This window comes from Plectropomus leopardus, chromosome 17 (genome assembly GCF_008729295.1).
Source record: "Plectropomus leopardus isolate mb chromosome 17, YSFRI_Pleo_2.0, whole genome shotgun sequence".
In the NCBI taxonomy this organism is placed as follows: Eukaryota; Metazoa; Chordata; class Actinopteri; order Perciformes; family Serranidae; genus Plectropomus; species Plectropomus leopardus.
The window spans coordinates 11,298,408-11,317,274 of record NC_056479.1 but is presented as its reverse complement, the minus strand read 5'-3'; the positions used below and the strand labels follow the sequence as shown (position 1 = coordinate 11,317,274).

Sequence of the window (18,867 nt, the reverse complement as noted above, 5' to 3'; positions counted from 1 at the left end):
AAACAAAAACAAATGAAAGCAAAGTCACACCAAGGTACAGTCCTTAAGGTAAAAGAAAACATGCTTTATTCACACTAGATGAAGTGTTAAATCTGTAGAAACATTTTAACTTGTGAAACACCAGTGTCACTAATTACAGCAATGTTTACATAGCATGTAGGTGTGCATTTGGCAGGATCATGCTGTTGTGCATCTGGCTCAATTACTGGCACACCTAATCACACAGACATCATTATTATTATCAATTACGCCTGTGATTTTCCTGCTGACACAAGTCAAATGTCTGCAATGATTTTCCTTGTGTTTCTGTCTTCGACTACGAGGCAGTAAAACACGGAGAATATATAGCACTGATTTAAACACTTAAATATACATACATGGCGGTCTGAGGCAATGCACTTACTGCAGACTTGAGTGGGTCGACCTTCCCTGAGCCTGCAGGGCAAACTACATGCGTGTCAGTGCAAGTTTTTTGTCCATGTGCAAAGCTCATCTTAGCAGTGGGAGTGGGAGCTGCCACTGACGTCAGCGACGCGGTTACGCCTTTCACGCACTGCGCATGTCTGCGAATCTGTCTGTGTTTACCGAGCAGAAGTCGGTTCCTCATTCATCGTTTACCATCAAAAAAGGTACGTTTTTAGCTCTTCAGTTTGCATGCTCATTCCGCTATGTGTTAAATCTATCTGTAATTTGACATGAAAATCAATACTGTGCTTAACTTCTAATGGTTACCACTACAATTCTGCATTCAAAACCTATGTGTCATTTGACTTTTTAAGCCAACCGTGATCCCCCTTAAGTCGTAGATATGAAGCTACGAATTTGAAACTAGCTTCGCTGTCGCTCTCTGTTTTGACTCCATGTATGTGTGGCTGCGTATGTCGCCTCCTCTCCTGCACTAGTTTAACGCTTCTCCATCTCCCACCTCTGCCAACCTCCTCCAGCGCCGGCAGCACAATGGCAGCGGCGGCCCCCAACCCGGAGGATTCCGCCCGGAGCGGCGGCAGCAGCGGCACCAGCACACCCAGCGCCCTTGCCGGAGACGGGGACGCCGAAGAGGCCGAGGACTTCACGTCGTCCTCCCACTGCTCGGAGTTGTCTCGGCGGCAGAACGAGCAGAGGAAGCAGGGCTTGTTTTGCGACGTGACGCTGGCCTTCAGCAGCGGGGCGGCCAGCGGGAGCGTCCAGAGCTGCGAGTTTTCAGCCCACAGGTCTGTCCTGGCTGCGGCCACCGATTATTTCACCCCCCTGCTCGGAGGACAGTTCTCCGAGTCCTTGTCCGGACGGGTGGAGATGAAGGAGTGGAGCTCAGAGCTGGGGCCGGACCCGGATACAGTGGAGAGTGTCATCCAGTATATGTACACTGGAGAGATACGCGTTAGCACCTGCAATGTACATGAAGTGCTGGAGCTAGCTGATAGGTAAGATCTGTTTTAGGGACTGTTTGTTACTCATGAGATGGGAGGAGGTGGTGCAAAAAGGGGGAGGCATGTCAAATCATTAAGGCAAGAATCAAACAGAAGATCCACACACTATGAAAAGCTCCAATTCATGTACATTTGCACATACAGAAACAAACAGGATCACAGAAGTGCACTTAGTGCAAACATATAAACTTTAGACACAGAAACACTGATGGAAATATAGTCACACGGACACAGACACACCTCTCATTCATACACCTATTGTTACTGGTTTTCTTGTTATTTAATTATCTGTTCCAAAACCCATTTTTGTCTTTTTTAAAGTAATGGTCCATTTGTTAATTTTTAATAGTTATATTACAGCAAATACTTTTTTTTTTCTTTTTTTTTGCTGAAACTAACTCCAGAGAGCTGCTTCCCTACAATAATTATTTATATTTTCGATGCACATCTAAAGTTAATCTCTCTGTTTAAATTGTCTGTATATTATTAACTTACGTCATCCCTACTTTCCTATCCTATCTCTATGTCATACTTGTTTTTTGTTATTGTAAGTCAAACCGTATAACAATAAATTAAAAAACAGCTCCCAGTACTTTTTATTTGTGCAGCGTTTCAAATTAACAGAGATCTTTGTCAGGCATCATCATCACAAAGCAGAGCAAGCAATAAAAAGACAATATAAAGACTTAATATGTATTTATATAGCTTGGTCTGCTTTCTGCTGATGATTTGAAAATGTCTGATGACACAGTCCCCTAATATTTCAGTTTGTGAGTCAGTAAGAGAAAGTGATTTTGATCATCAAAGCACGAGGCCTTCTATGGCTGTTTTTAAAAGTACTGTTTTTGTGCTCTGCTTGCAGAAAACAAGACTGGCCTGGTCTAGCCAGTCGAAACAGAGCAGTATTATCTAGTTACAGGAACAGCTCATTCTGTCTGACATCCTATACTGTATTTTCTCTGTTGTCTCTATATTAGGTTTCTCCTGTTGCAGCTGAAGGATTTCTGTGGTGAGTTCCTGAAGAAGAAGCTGAGCCTGACCAACTGTGTGGCCGTGCACAGTTTAGCCCACATGTACACCTTGGACCAGCTGGCTCTACGGGCTGCAGACATGATCCGCCGCAACTTCCATAAGGTTATTCAGGATGAGGAGTTCTACACGCTGCCTTTTCACCTGGTTCGTGACTGGCTGTCTGATGCAGAGATCACAGTGGATTCTGAGGAGGTGCTGTTCGAGGCGGTGGTGAAGTGGGTGCAGAAGAACCCGGAGGAGCGAAGCCGCTACTTTGAGGAGCTGTTCCGTCTCTTGAGGCTGCCGCAGATCAAGCCCACCTACCTGACCAGAGTGGTGAAAACTGAGCGGCTTGTGGCTGCCAATGAGGCCTGCCTTCGGCTGGTGTCAGAGGCAGTAGAGGGCCACGCTATTCGCTTTGAGAACCTCAAGTCAGCTGATATGGAGTTCTGGTCTTCACACATGGCCTCCTTTCAGCCTCGCTTTGGTCAGAACATGGACGTTATCATGGTGGTAGGCGGTGTATCAGAGGGAGGGGACTATCTGAGCGAGTGTGTGGGTTACTTCATTTACGAGGACCGTTGGGTCAACCTGCCGCACATCCATAACCACCTGGACGGCCACGCCATTGCCGCCACCGAGTCCCATGTCTACGTAGCAGGTTCTATGGAACCAGGCTTTGCTAAGACGGTGGAACGGTACAATCCTAATCGCAACACTTGGGAGCAGGTGAGCAACCTCACAACACGCAAGCACTCCTTTGGCCTCACCTGTATTAAGGATATACTGTACAGCATCGGTGGCCATGGAAACTTCAGTCCAGGTTTTAAAGACGTCAGTATATACGAGCCTGAGCAGGACAAGTGGCACAATCTTGAATCTGCCCCCAAAATCCTGCGGGATGTGAAGGCAGTGAGTGTGGAGGACCGCTTTGTGTATGTCACAGCGCGCACACCTGTCGATACAGATAATGAGGATGGACTGAAGACGGTGACCACTCGCTATGACACAGAGAGCCGCCAGTGGCAAGATGTTGACTCCCTGCCTCTTATTGACAACTACTGCATCTTCCAGATGGCCGTAGCCTCGACTAACTTCTACCACACGGCCTCCTGCTGCCCCAAGAGCTACACAGTGCGGGATGAGGTTGCCAAGCAAAAGATAAGTGTGCGCATCTCTGATGAGATCCTGGAGAGCCTGCCACCTGAGGTTACCAGCATCGAGGGGGCTGCCATCTGCCACTTCGACGAGGACGTCTTCATCATCGGAGGCTGGAAGAACAGTGACGACGTTGACAAGCAGTACCGCAAGGAGGCCTACCGCTACTGTGCCGAGAGGAAGCGCTGGATGCTGCTGCCACCCATGCCTCAGCCTCGCTGCCGAGCCACCGCCTGCCATGTCCGCATCCCCTATCGCTTCCTGTACGGCTGCCAGCGTTACCCTATGCCCCAGAACCTGGCCCGCCAGCGAGATCGCATGCAGCAGATGCAGCAGCTTCACCGGCGCACACTCACCTTACGCCGGCAGCTGCAGTCGCAGATAGAGTGCTGAGCAAGTCGGTGTCCGCTTCACCCAAGAACTACACGGCTCTGTCCGAGGATACACTGCAAGCATCCATTCCATCGCAGCCATCCTCACTGACCCCCACTCATACATAACACGCTGCAGGGGGTCTTGTGTTGCTCTCATACTGGATTTTATTAAACTGAACTCTGTGCCATTGGCTTTCATGCTGTGTTGTGTTGATGGCTGATTTGTTGAAAGCCATGAAATGTGTGTGCAGGTGTGTGCTGACCAGCTGGTGGTCTTTGTGAAGGGATAAGGGGAATGTAAACATGTGAATAAGAGTGTTATATAGCAGCCAACAATTGAATATCCTTTTGTCAAGTATGTTGGTATAGATGCTGTTTATCTGTTTGTACATAAATAGTATAAAGCTGTATATGTAAACATTTATATGGATATTTTACATTCCTTTATTGTATGCCTGTACCAGAGAGGCTATGTGGCATTACCAATAACGCCATTCCTACATTCAACCGCTTAAAGAAGTCTCATTCCATGTTAACACTGTGACAATCTCTTCATGCCAGTAGAACAAATGTCTTAACTTATATTTTAAACGCTCTACTAGAATGGCTCTGCTTGTTACTGTTCAGCCTCAACAACTAAATGTGAATTATTTCAAAAAGGCTATGAATCTTAAAATCCTGTAGAATAGTTTGCTTTTAGATCGCAGTTTCCCTTCAACTGTTGTACTGAATATATTTAATAATAATTTAATTTTTTGTCGCTCATGTAACACTTGAAAACTTTTTCGTCAGGTTTCTGACAAGGCGAAATGATGAGACGCTGTGATGTTGAAAAGATCTGATAATATGTAATAAACTGATTCCTTTGAGTTATCTTAACATTGAAACATTCTATTTGGTTGCTGTAGGAAGCACCAATCACTAGCAATGGCTCAATCATTCCTATCTTTGGCACTTTGGCAGTCTGTTGCTTGGTGTTTTCCCATTCATTCAAGGAAAATCATTGAAAATGTATGCATATGTGTGAGTGCTGAGGTGTGTATGATTTGCAGAGCTTCTCTACAACTGCACTTTTATGACATCTAATTGTTTGTAAGGTCTTACTGAAGCGAAGGGATTTAAGTTGCCACTGCACTTTGATGGTTTCATTTGTTCCATATCAGACAAGGTGATTGTATTTTGAAAAGACTTTGTTTTGGCCAGTAAGTCAGTAAGTTTTGGTCCTCTTTCAAAAAACATGTAACGGTTATTTGCAGATGTGTTTCAAACATTAAATGTCTTGGTAAACCTTCTGTATTATACATCACTTTGCGCTGGGTGTATATGAGAGATCTGCTGTTGTTCTGTGGTCTCCTCTCACCTTCCTTTAAAAAAATGAGATGAAAAGGAATCTGACTGATAAAAAAACCAAACAGGACTGTTATACAAATGTGTTGTGACTGACATTTAGAAATTCCCGCTGTCAAGCAGCGCATTTTACAGCATAAAGGTTACAGAGCGAAGGAATTTCATTCATTTCCACTTTATGACCAACATAAATAGCACTGCAAATATTAAGTTATAAGCTATGAAGAATAACTAAGAGTAAGCTATGTAATTTGCTTTGCATGTGATTGTCTGACATTGTGTCCTTATATTGGATGTAAAATGCTTATGTCATCACTTGCAATTAAAGTTGTTTTGTAAGACAAATGGTTGCACACTTAGTGTATTATTGCTTTGTTAGATTTCACTAGTTAAATGAGTTACTACTGAAAAGTCTTGATGTAATCTGCATCTACTTAAAGACTGCTAAATTACTGTTAACTTAAAATGTTAAATGTCATGCTCTAGTGCTTATTTGTCAGGGACTGCTCACTATTTATCAGAGGAGAGGAGTGGCTGGGGCATGACTCTTTAATCTTCACCCTCTCCGACGCTGCAATCATTTTCCTTGAGCCACCCTCAGTGACTGAGCAAAAATGCATGGCCCTCCCTTCAACACAAATAGGCCCTAACAATATTTTTTTCATATTATAGGTACTGGAGCCAGTGCAACAGCATGAAAACAAGACTTATTACCAAAACGAAAGAAAACCAAGAAATTCCTTTCAAACAGGTCAGCGTGTTTAATTCAGAGCCAAAATGTTTTTTAAAAAGTAAGTCCATCCCAAGTGCTTAAAAACATATGTGCCATGTCTCCCCTGTGTTGCTCCACTTCCTTCCCCTACAAAAATTAAAAAGTCCTTAAAAAGATGGTAGTTACTGAGTATTATGACTCAAAAAATAATATTTATTTTAAGTTTGATTCATTTTAAACGAAAACTTTCACCCTTATGAGTTGGCCCTATTTTGTTCCCTCCCAAAACCTTGGAGGGACAGGGTGGGAACCTTTCAACTGCGCCTTTGCCTCGGGGGAAGAGTACATACTGTCCCACCCCAACTTACTTAAGTAGTAGTGCTGCCTTCACGTGTTCATCCTAGGCTCGCATTTGTGTGAACATCGGACGAAAAGCAATGTCTGGTCACTTTAGGCCAGAAACGTATGGCATTTAAGTATCAATACCGTCATCATAATTTGTATATACGGTTTACAAATATGTTTCCTTCTAAACGTCACATCGCAGTCACTGGAAAAATCATTACAAATGAACCGTCTACCTCCTTGTTTCGTCAGTTTTAAAAAGTCCCAACAATTTTGATAGTACCTGAAGGCAGCATCACCGCTCTTGCTAAAACAGATGATCCTGTCGCCCCCTTAGCAACACAAACGTTACTTATCAACTGACACTGTCTACCGATTACAAGCTTTTTATCCAAATAACCCCAACGGATCGGCAACTCATTGCAAGAAAATGGTAATCATGCTTTTATAAAGTTTTCTGAAGCACTAAAAGAAAAGCACATTGCTATCAACTTGAACACTAGTTAGATAACGTTGGGTTAGCTAAACGTAGCTAGCTTAGCTCCCCACCATTGGCTAATGTTATCTTACAGTAACTTCTATACCGTCTCAGTAAATTATAGTAAAACAAACAGATTATTGTTAAGGCTTTACCGTCAATGTTTGCTATTGGTAAATGATGTGCGGGTAGGGAACAAGTTAGCTAAACAGCATGTAATTTAATGTGGTGCTAGCACCTGACCGGGTAAGCTAACTATCTATTCAGGTGGACTACTGTTTGTAAGGAGTCAGTGCGTTTTTCAGACATACAGAATATTATGTAACCTCTTTTCACTTCTTCATAAACTCAATTCAAAGATTCCAGAGTTGTCCAACCGCTCTGTGTGTATGAGGGACCCTCAGAGGGTGCAGGAGATCCTGCAGTCCATGGTAAAGGCTGGCTCCAACACCGTGCAGGTATTCATCCTGATTTATCACATTAAGTGTTTCTTTAAGTATTGTTTTTGTCTTGCATGGACAATATGAAATTATCGTTATGTATCATCCAGGTGATATCAGATTTCGACATGACCCTGACAAGATTTGCATACAATGGCAAAAGGTGCCCTACCTGTCACAGTAAGTCCACAGACAAAGTAAGCTGCAGCTTCATGTTGTCATGCATACTGGATAACAAAAAGGTTGGTTTGGGCCTAACTGTCATTTTGTCTGTGTATTTTCTGTGCAGATATCCTTGACAACAGCAAGCTCATCTCCAATGAATGCAAAGAAGAGGTAGGAATGAGGCTTTAGTGCTGAGGCAGGTTTTCCATTACCACAAGTAAACTTCCAATATATTATTCTCTACACTCAAGCCACAGTGGAGACATCGGCATGTAACAGGATTTAATTTCATTTGTTGAATAATTTATTAGTCATTCATTCAGTCACACTGTTTGGTCTTTCTGCCCTCTAGTGGGCAGAAGGAAGAATTAAACAGACAAACTGAACCATAATCTATGCAATGTGAAGAGTTCTTATATAAACTATTGTTAAATTTCCTCTTTCCTCAGTACACTTTTGTATCTGCAATTTTGTATTAAGACCACTGATGTATAAAATCCTGTACTCTTGTCAATCTTGAGACAATCTAAACTCGTCTGATGTCAAAGAAGCTTTTGGTACAGCATGTATGCATCGACACAGATATACTAAAAAGTTGAAGTACATTACATTTGCTTGGCCTTATACAGTGTATGTCCCCTATTATACAAAATCATCTGAAATCGTACTACGTTGGAGAAAAAAAACCAATTTTGTTTAACCTTCAGTCCAGTCTGTTTACCGTTTACAAGGTTTCATCTTGTAGCATCTTAACACCCAGACACCCTAGAGCCCTGTCACATGCATGTCAACAGAGCAGAGCTCTAAGGGCTCTGAAAATTTCAAAATATAATCTTGTACAAATCATATTATATCAAATGTTAAACTTTTCCAAAGAGATTGTCTGGACTTTGTTAGTATAGCCTAATGGTTTCCTTCTGAAGCCCTTGGATATAATATGCCTAAAGTTATAGACAGAAGACAATCTCCAAATCTAATTGTGTCGAATACAGTTTGTTTTTTTAGATGTTTACAAGCCAGTTACAGTATTCTAAATATTGTCCTGTCACCGTCAGCTGAAGGAGCTGCTCAACACATACTACCCTATAGAGATTGACTCTTCACGGTCTATAGAAGAAAAACTGCCTCTTATGGTGGAGTGGTAAGTATCTAATAAATTATCCTTTACTAAATATGATATGGCGTTCTTAAGTGTGTTCATAAATGTGTTTTGCACCTATATGCCGCAGGTGGACTAAAGCTCATGAACTACTTGTACAGCAGAAGATTAAGAAAGAACTGCTGGCCACAGTGGTGCGGGAGTCTGATGCCATGCTGAGGTCAGAAAACCTGCTCTCTCAAGAGAACAGAAGATTTATTTGATACAAACGTATAAACTTAGAAACTTACAAAAATATGTTTTACATCATATGATACTATGAGTTCTTAAGACATTTTGATGACATATGGTACAATGACTTAATTGAATTATTATGCCATAGTTTATTATGACTTTTATTACATTTTTTCATTACACTACATTATGACCTCTTTATGACATTTTTTACATCACACGCTAACAACTTTTTTGTGGCATTAATGTTGACATACTATGCTATGACTTTTTATGATGACATTTTTACATCATATATTTGTTTGACATTATTTATGTCATACTGTGCTGTGACTTTTTAATGACATTTAAAATAGAATATAAAGAACACAAAATGTATGTACAAAAGGTGCAATGGAGGGATCGTACAGTTGTGCAGAAGTTGGAGTGACAGTGAAAATATTTTGAATCTAAAATAAATAAGTTAACTACAGTGTGCAGTGTAAAAAAATCCAATCCAGTGTGCTTTAATGTAACACATAAAAACAGATTTAGCCTAACAGTGTCATGTTTTTGTGACTCTGGGGCTGGGTTGGAGGGGATAGCACCAGTGTATTCATGATGTTGAGAGCAGAGGGAAAGAAACTGTTCTTGAGGCGTGAGGTTTTAGTCCTGATGGACCGCAGCCTCTTGCCAGAGGGGAGAGTCTCAAAAAGTTTGTGTCCGGGGGGAGAGGGGTCGGCCACAATATTACCTGCACGCCTATGGACCCTGGAGGTGTACAGGTCATGGATAGATGGCAGGTGGCAGCACGGATGATACGCTGCAGCCTGTTCTTGTCCCTCGACGTGGCTGCAGCGTACCAGACTGTAATGGAGGAGGTGAGGATGGACTTGATGGTGGCGGTGTAGAAGTGCACCATCATTGTCTTTGGCAGGTTGACTTTCTTCAGATGCTGCAGGAAATGCATCCTCTGCTGGGCTTTGTTGATGAGGGCGCTGATGTTCAGTGTGTATGCACAAAAACGTGGCATACACCCTTTTCCACGCTCACGTTGAGATGTATCAACATCAAGCATTTTTCATCTGATCAATGTATAGATCATATGTGATGCATAAATGCAATTACCAAACACTGTGGCAAGGTGGCCTGGATCAATGTACGATTCATTCATTCTAACGAGCAGCGTGGTTGACAACAGGCTACAAGCTGGCACAGTGCGCGATGGGTGGTTTCTTGTGAATAAATAATTTATTCATATAATTGTCCTAATATTAATCCCCCTGATGCGCACTGAGCATGTGCGCCCCTGAATATCATCCTGTCTTCACAGCATATTACTTGTCAGAGGTTCCAAGTTAGTGACTTGTTTTTTGCTGGTTAAACTAGAAAAAAAAAGTTTACCAACAAGCCCCTGTTTGTCTCTGTATGGAAAGTAATTATGTCAACAAACACATGCGTAAAGTTTGAAATTACTTGATCGGCCTAACCTTTTCCCCGGCGCACTGCTGCGTTCATTTGCGTTTTATATTTAATATGATGTGATCCATGTACGTGGTGTGTAAAATTAACAAATGGCAACTGTAAATCCATTTTGCACATAAAATATACCTTGAGGAGTGTCTTCAAATCGCATTCTGAAAAATTATTCTTCTCAGTTTTACTCATTGCTTATGTTTGTGTTATCTGATGGCGCAGAGAGAGGAATCCTACGTGCAGGGCCTATTTACATTAATCTGTATATTTATATGGGGGTGTGGAGAGGGAGGAGTCTGGTACTCCTATGGGTGTGCTCAATTCCACGTTGATTGGGATGTAAAAAAGGAAATGTGCTTGGATTCATGCCTGCACACAGTTTCATACAGCTGGATTTTTTTGTGCGTATGACGCTTTCTGGATTTAAGCCTACGCCACGTTTCAGTCGGAAATCCATGCAAGTCTTTGTACATGAGGCCCCAGGTCACCAGATGGTCAACCTCCCACCTGTAGGTGGACTCATCCCTACCAGAGATGAGTCCAACGAGGATGGTGTCATCTGGAAACTTGAAGAGCTTGATGGACTGGTGACTTGAGGTGCAGCTGTTCGTGTACAGGGAGAAGAAGAGAGGAGAAAGTACGCAGCCTTGAGGGGAGCCGGTGGTGATGGTTCTGCTGTCAGAAACATGCTTCCCTAGCTTCATCTGCTGCTTCCTGTCAGACAGGAAGTCTGTGATCCAGCTGCAGGTGGAATCAGGCACGTTCAGCTAGGAGAGCTTGTCCTGTAGCAGAGCCGGGATTATTATGTTAAAAGCAGAGCTGAAATCCACAAACAGGATCCTGGCATAGGTTTCTGCTGAGCCCAGGTCCTCTGGGATATAGTGGAGGGCCAGGTTGACTGCACCGTCTACAGACCTTTTGGCTCTGTAGGCCAATTGCAGGGGGTCCAGGAGAGGGTGAGTTTCAGGTGTGACACTACAAGACGCTCAAAGGACTTCATTAGGACAGAGGTCAAGGCGACGGGTCTGTAGTCATTGAGTCCTGTGGTCCTTTCTTTGTGGACAGGGATGATGGTCGAGTTCGTGAAGCAGGTTGGCACGTGGCATGTCTTCAACGAGGTGTACTATAGTATGTCGTCAAAAATGACCCAAGATGCCACAATTCACATTGACATTCTATACTATGACGTTTCTCGACATGCTATTTTATATGGCTTTTATCTGTTTTTTTAACATTCACATGCTATGGCCTGTCCCAGCACATTATTTTTTGCGGGTTTAAGCTGTTTCTGGAACATGTCATATTTTGACATTTTTCGCCATAGTTTTGTATGGCATTTTTGGTCATTTTTTTGACATGCTATTTTATGTTGTTCTTGGCCATTTTTGCAGCATCCTAGCCATGGCGTGTTGCGGCATGCTATTCTATGTGGTTTTCAGCTCTTTTTTGGACATTTTGACATTTTTCGCCATACTATAGTATGGGATTTTTGGCAGTTTTTTTGGCATGCTATAATATTGTGTTTTTTGGCCATTTTAGCAACATCCTATGCCATGGCATGTCTTGGCATTATATTTTTTGTGGTTTTATGTGTTTTTCAGCTGTTTTTTGGACATGTTATACTTTGACATCTTTCGCCATACTATAGTATGGCTTTTTCGGTCATTATTTCAACATGCTATTTATAGGTTTTGGGGCCTTTTGAGGATGTTTTTGGAACACTGTATACTATAGCATGCCTCTGCATGCTCAACTAAGTGGTTCTCAGACATGTTAAATTGTGACATGTTTCACCATACTATAGTCTTGCTTTTTTGGTCATTTTTTCAACATGCCATTTAATGGGGATGATAATTTAGGAATGAATGAATTAACCGGCCCAGCATCAACATGAGAGCAACACATACATAAACAAGCAAAGGGAGAGGGCGTCAGCAAGCGGCAAATCAACAATCCAAATAAAACAAATATTATGCCGACCCACACCAACCTCACAGCAACACAACATACAACAACAACAACAACAAAAAAGAGTCCAGATCCCTTTCACACTAGTTAATGTACAGTTTCAAGTTAACAACCAAATATATACTGGAATCGTGCAAGATAGAAAAGCACCAAGCACCAAGGCACATAATTGGAGCAGGGCTCGTCAAGAGGGAGGGAGGCAGGACAGTCGGTTGCACCGGATTGGCTGGCAAGAAGGTGTGGAGAAAAGGACAAGCTGCAGACTAAACAACATCCCAGAACACTGAAGGAGGGAATCCCCGGTGACGTGGCGGATCTCCCGATGATATCTTCATGTGAATAGACAGACTGCCAGAAGGCTCACTCACATAACAATTAAGAAAAATGCCAGTGCTGGTGACACTGACATACTGTAGTCTTGCTTTTTTGGTCATTTGGATATTTTTAAGGTTTTGGGCCATTTTTGGATGTTTTTTCAACAATGTATACAATAACATGTCTCTACATGCTAGATTGGTTTTCACAGTTTTCAGCTGTTTTGGCACGTTGTATTTTGACATTTTATATACTTTTATATAGCCTAGCCTAGCCTTGTTATACTTCAGCCTTACCTTTTTTTGGTCATTTTTTCAACATGCTATATCACCACTCTCCCCACTCTCAGCTGCTTTGGTTTTTGGGACGTGTCATTTTTGGCAATTTTTTGCCTTGCCTTTTCGGTCATTTTTTCAACATGGATTATCATGGTGTTTTTGGCCATGTTTGCAACATATAATGCTATGGCGCACCTTGGCCCACTATTTTAAGTTGTTTTGAGGTGTTTTCAGCTGTTTTTGGGAAATGTCATCTTTGGACATTTTTTGCCATACTATAGCCTTGCCTTTTCGGTCATTTTTTCAACATCCTTTATGATGGTGGTTTTGGCATTTTTGCAAGATATTATGCTATGGCGTGTCTTGGCACACTATTTTAAGCTGTTTTGAGGTGTTTTCAGCTGTTTTGGGGACATGTCATTTTTGGACATTTTTCGCCTTACTATAGCCTTGCCTTTTTGGTCAATTTTTCAACATGCATTATTATAGTGGTTTTGGCATTTTTGCAAAATATTATGCTATGGCACACCTTGGCCCGCTATTATATGCTGTTTTGAGGTGTTCTCAGCATTTTTGGGGACATGTCATTTTTGGACATTTTTCGCCTTACTATAGCCTTGCCTTTTCGCTCATTTTTTCAACCTGCTATTTCATGGTGTTTTTGGCCATTTTTGCAAGGTATTATGCTCTGGCATATCTTGGCACACTATTTTAAGCTGTTTTGAGGTGTTTTCAGCTGTTTTTGGGACATGTCATTTTTGGACTTTTTTAGTCATACTATAGCCTTGCCTTTTTGGTCAATTTTTCAACATGCATTATTATGGTGGTTTTGGCATTTTTGCAAGATATTATGCTATGGCGTATCTTGGCACACTATTTTAAGCTGTTTTGAGGTGTTTTCAACTGTTTTGGGGACATGTCATTTTTGGACATCTTTCGCCTCACTATAGCCTTGCCTTTTCGGTCATTTTTTCAACCTGCTATTTTATGGTGTTTTTGGCAATTTCTGCAAGATATTATGCTATGGCGTGTCTGGGCACGCTATTTTAAGCTGTTTTCAGCTGTTTTGGGGACATGTCATTTTTGGACATTTTTAGCCTTACTATATAGCCTTGCCTTTTCGTTCATTATTTCAACATGCATTATTATGCTTTTTTTGGCCATTTTTGCAACATATAATGCTATGGTATACCTTGGCCCGCTATTTTAAGCTGTTTTGGGGTGTTTTCAGCTGTTTTTGGGACATGTCATTTTTGGACTTTTTTAGTCATACTATAGCCTTGCCTTTTTGGTCAATTTTTCAACATGCATTATTATAGTGGTTTTGGCATTTTTGCAAGATATTATGCTATGGCACACCTTGGCCCGCTATTATATGCTGTTTTGAGGTGTTTTCAGCTGTTTTGGGGACATGTCATTTTTGAAAATTTTTAACCTTGTCATTTTTGGACATTTTTCGCCTTACTATAGCCTTGCCTTTTCGGTCATTTTTTGATCATGTATTATTATGGTGTTTTGGGCCATTTTTGCAAGATATTATGCTCTGGTGTATCTTGGCACGCTATTTTAAGCTGTTTTAAGGTGTTTTCAGCTTTTTTTGGGACATGTCATTTTTGGACATTTTTCGCCTGACTATAGCCTTGCCTTTTTGGTCATTTTTTGAACATGCTATTTCATGGTGTTTTTGGCCATTTTTGCAAGATATTATGCTATGGCGTGTCTTGGCACACTATTTTAAGCTGTTTTGAGGTGTTTTCAGCTGTTTTTGGGACATGTCATTTTTAGACTTTTTTCGCCTTACTATAGCCTTGCCTTTTTGGTCAATTTTTCAACATGCATTATTATGGTGGTTTTGGCATTTTTGCAAGATATTATGCTATGGCGTGTGTTGGCACGCTATTTTAAGCTGTGTTAGAGTCTTTTAAGCTGTTTTTGGGACATGTCATTTTTGGACATTTTTCGCCATACTATAGCCTTGCCTTTTCGCTTATTTTTTCAACATGCATTATTATGGTGGTTTTGGCATTTTTGCAAGATATTATGCTATGGCACACCTTGGCACGCTATTATATGCTGTTTTTTAAGTGTTTTCAGCTGTTTTGGGGACATGTCATTTTTGGGCATTTATCGCCTTACTATAGCCTTGCCTTTTTGGTCATTTTTTGAACATGCTATTTAATGGTGTTTTTAGCCATTTTTGCAAGATATTATGCTATGGCGCGTCTGGGCATGCTGTTTTAAGCCGTGTTTAAGTCTTTTAAGCTGTTTTTGGGACATGTCATTTTTGGACATTTTTCACGATACTATAACCTTGTCATTTTTTCAACATGCATTATTATTATTATTATTCCATGTTTTTCCACCACTGTATACTATTATATGCCTCTCAATTCTATACTAAGTGGTTTTCAGATGTTTTTTGGACATGCCAAATTTAGACATTTTTCGCCATTTTTATGTTGTTCCTTTTAATTGCTAATTACAGTTTTTTAAGCCGTTTAGTCGACATACTACACTATGACTTTTTGTGGCATTTTGAGTCATTTTTGGCAACATACAAAGATTTTTTTGGGACATTTTTGATGACATACTATACTTGTTACTGAACTTATTGTACTGTGAAGTTTTTTATGATTTTCAGATGACACAACATCCTTCATGATTGTCATAATGTTCTATGAGTTTTTTCATAATTTTTGGACGATGAACCATATGACTTTTTTTTTTTTTGGTCGAAATAGTGTACTATGACTTTTTATGATTTGTGCACAATACACTATTCTATGACGTCTTTTATAATTTTGGGATGACATACTTTACTATGACGTTTTTTATTATTGTCAGAGAAGACTGTATACTAGGTGGTGGGTTTTTTTATGTTTTTCGAATGACGTGGTCCAAGTCGGCTTAGTCTCATCCTGATGCTGGCTCTCCTCCCTCTCTTCGTCTGGCTTTCCCCCCTGGTTTGACTGGTCACTTGTGACATGCCATCAGTGGAGATTGTCTTGCAGTCTGCTGCATTCAGTCCAAACCCCACACAACTTTTCCCGATGTTGGCAAGTGCTTCTTTATCGCAGAAAGGTCTTGCTTCAGGAGGAGCTGCCATGGAGTAAAAAAAAAAAATAGAATATAAAATTAGTGTTATTAAAATGATAAGTAACTAACATACATGACTTTTTTTTTTAACAGGGATGGATACGAGCTCCTCTTTAACCACCTGTATGAGCACAGCATCCCTCTGCTCATCTTCTCTGCTGGAATTGGAGACATCCTTGAAGAGGTTATTCGCCAGGCTGGAGTCTTCCACCCGAACGTCAAAGTCTTCTCCAACTACATGGACTTTGATGAGTCTGTGAGTAACTACACCACAAACTACAATTTGATCCCAACACCAGGGATCAAAATATTCTATTGACTTTTTACCTGCCGTTACAGGGAGTGTTGAGGGCTTTCAAGGGAGAGCTGATACACATCTACAATAAAAGGGAAGGTGCGCTGCTCAATACTGGCCATTTCCAGGAGCTGCGAACACGACCTAATGTGCTGCTTCTGGGAGACTCACTGGGTGATCTGACGATGGCTGATGGGGTGCAGGACATGGAAAACATCCTCAAGATTGGGTTCCTCAATGACAAGGCAAAGAAAAAGCTTTGACACTCATATTAATTAAATGGACTCTGTTAACCGGTTCATATTTATTTATTTTTTAATCGTTATTCTGACATGACGATCCTGATTCTGACAATTCTCGTGTTTTTTTTAAATTTCTCCCCTCAGGTAGAGGAGAGGAAGCAGTCTTACTTGGACTCGTATGACATTGTCTTGGTAAAAGATGAGACCTTGGAAGTCCCAAATGCCATACTGCTCTACCTTACTGGCAATAAATGAACTAAGAATTGAGAACACCACTGGCCATTTGGTATTGAACACTCCAGTGCCATCAGCTGAGGAGGGCCCTTCCTCAGAAAGTGTCAGTTGAAGATTGAAGAAGATATCTACAAGTAATTACGAATGTTTTTATAATTTTCCATTTTACAAAACAATTATTCACAAGTCGATTAGAAAGCAGCAGCAGTGACACTATGTCACCCTTTTATATTTTTGTCCACTGGCCTTTCTCTCATGTTTATGGTTAAGCTGCTTTTGAAACATACTGTATGTAACGGAAGCCAGATTTGCATCGTCTAGTTACTGTGCGCCTTGAAAAGAGTATTTGTGTGGTTAAGGATTTTTTTTTTAATTTGTTGAGGGAGAGATTGCTCATGTCAGAAAGTTTTGGTCTCATATTCTCCAGGATGTAAAGACAAAGGGAAAGAAAAGTGCACAAAATAAATGGCAGCATTTGACTCTGCATGTGGTTTGAAAATTAATTCCAGATTCTTAAAATAAAACTCCTTTCCAGGTAATTTTAACATGAAATTTGACGCTTTTAAAAAGTTTCTTACAGTGTCAAGTCTTTTCTGGGCATATTGTCAAGCGTACAGTACAAGTTGTATTTTTTTATGACAACTATTGGGTTTTTTGTGTCACCAGTGCTACTAAGTGGTTAAATATAACTACTACTACTACACAAGATTTCAAAACTGAAATGTTTAAGAGAAAATTACGGTATGGCAGAGGTCAAATTATTTGTAAGCACTAACTGCTACCTCAGAAGTGTTACATTATCACAAGGAAAAATTAACACATGATTTCACCTTTAGTCATTTTAACTGTATGGTTTTGAAAAAGTCTGTTACTTTCTGCACTGCAATAAACAAGAGTTTCATAAAATGTAATAACTACAGGCAAACATCAATATCCATAAATGACAGATTCATTGTGTGTCATTCATGGACGTGCAGTCAGTCATGCTTTTTTTTTCCTCGGTTTTAATCCAAACTCATTACCTCTTTATATGTTCCAACTTGTCTGAAATAAAATGTGGCTCAATCAGTTTCAGATCGTCATGTTTCATTACAAATGTCTTAATGAATGACAAATGTATGCCACTCAATTAAAGTCTGCCAAACTGATTCACAGGTACGTCTGTACACAGACACTGTGAAAGACACAATAGGTGGCTTCATTTTAGTGCAGTATGTTGTCCAAAAAAAACAAACATACAAAAGTCATGGTACAGTATGTCATTCAAAATATATAGTCTTATTTAAGTATGTTATTCAAAATAGCACTTAAAAAATTAATAGTAGAGTATGTCTTCCAAATTAGCACAAAAAAGTCATAGTATAGTATGTTGTTCACTATAGCATAAAAAATGCATAGGGTAAGTATGCCATCCAAAATTTAAAAAATCCAGTCATAGTATCCAAAGTAGCATATATGTTATATATGTCATGGCATTAAAAGGTCATAGTACATCGTCCAAAATAGCATAAAAAAGTCATTGTATATTTTCTCATTCAAAACATAAGAAAGTTGTCATAGTATAGGATGTCGTCCAAAAAAAGCACAAAAAAATTTAAGTATCATATGTCCTCCAAAACAGCGTGAAAAAGTCATAGCATGGTATTTTTGTCCAAAACACCATCAAATACAGTTCTAGTATAGTTTTTCGTCCAAAAGAAACATTTTAAAACATCATAGTAAAGTATGTCATTCAAAATACCATAAAAAAAAGTCATCGTCCAGCATGTCATCCAAAATAGCAGAAAGACATCATGGCATAGTATGTTCAAAATAGCATGCAAAAAGTAATAGTACTATATGGTGTCAGATATAGTATAAAGAAGTCATCATGTAGTATATCGTCCAAAATAACATTAAAAATTAACTGTATAGTATATCATCCAAAAGTATGTCATGTAAGAGTATATTTTTCAAAATAGCACAAAAAAGTGATACTATAGTGTGCCATCCAAAATTACGTAAAAGTCATATGACAGTATGATGTCGAAATTAGCATAAAAAAATCATATGTCAGCCAAATTAGCACAAAGGGGCCATAATATAGTATTTTGTCTAAAATAGCATAAAAAGTCATAGCATCATGTCAATTGTTGTCTAAAAGAGCATACAAAAGGCACAGTGTGGTGTGTTGTCCCAAAATAGCACAAAAAAA

At 40.2% G+C, this 18,867-nt stretch overlaps 2 protein-coding genes across 2 annotated transcripts; both read left to right on the top strand.

The window, feature by feature from the left end:
* Window positions 1–324: 324 nt before the first annotated feature.
* On the top strand, window positions 325–5,662 carry LOC121957278 (kelch-like protein 11). Its single transcript, XM_042505839.1, has 2 exons — window positions 325–1,421; window positions 2,405–5,662. Exons 1-2 carry the CDS (start codon window positions 865–867, stop codon window positions 3,987–3,989), a joined length of 2,142 nt encoding a protein of 713 aa, XP_042361773.1. The 5' UTR covers window positions 325–864; the 3' UTR covers window positions 3,990–5,662.
* A 1,037-nt stretch (window positions 5,663–6,699) lies between these two features.
* On the top strand, window positions 6,700–17,741 carry LOC121956698 (cytosolic 5'-nucleotidase 3-like). Its single transcript, XM_042505062.1, has 9 exons — window positions 6,700–6,807; window positions 7,212–7,310; window positions 7,403–7,472; window positions 7,582–7,628; window positions 8,513–8,598; window positions 8,687–8,776; window positions 15,996–16,158; window positions 16,242–16,442; window positions 16,584–17,741. The coding sequence occupies exons 1-9, from the start codon at window positions 6,805–6,807 to the stop codon at window positions 16,692–16,694; spliced, it is 870 nt and encodes a 289-aa protein (XP_042360996.1). The 5' UTR covers window positions 6,700–6,804; the 3' UTR covers window positions 16,695–17,741.
* Window positions 17,742–18,867: the final 1,126 nt, after the last annotated feature.

Bases quoted from the DNA above. Each gene is read 5' to 3' on its own strand.
- LOC121957278 (XM_042505839.1), top strand. From the start codon at position 865: ATGTGTGGCTGCGTATGTCGCCTCCTCTCCTGCACTAGTTTAACGCTT. The intron at 1,422-2,404 runs GTAAGATCTGTT...TCTCTATATTAG, and splicing joins GTGCTGGAGCTAGCTGATAG to GTTTCTCCTGTTGCAGCTGA.
- LOC121956698 (XM_042505062.1), top strand. The intron at 7,311-7,402 runs GTATTCATCCTG...TGTATCATCCAG, and splicing joins CTGGCTCCAACACCGTGCAG to GTGATATCAGATTTCGACAT. The intron at 7,629-8,512 runs GTAGGAATGAGG...TGTCACCGTCAG, and splicing joins CCAATGAATGCAAAGAAGAG to CTGAAGGAGCTGCTCAACAC.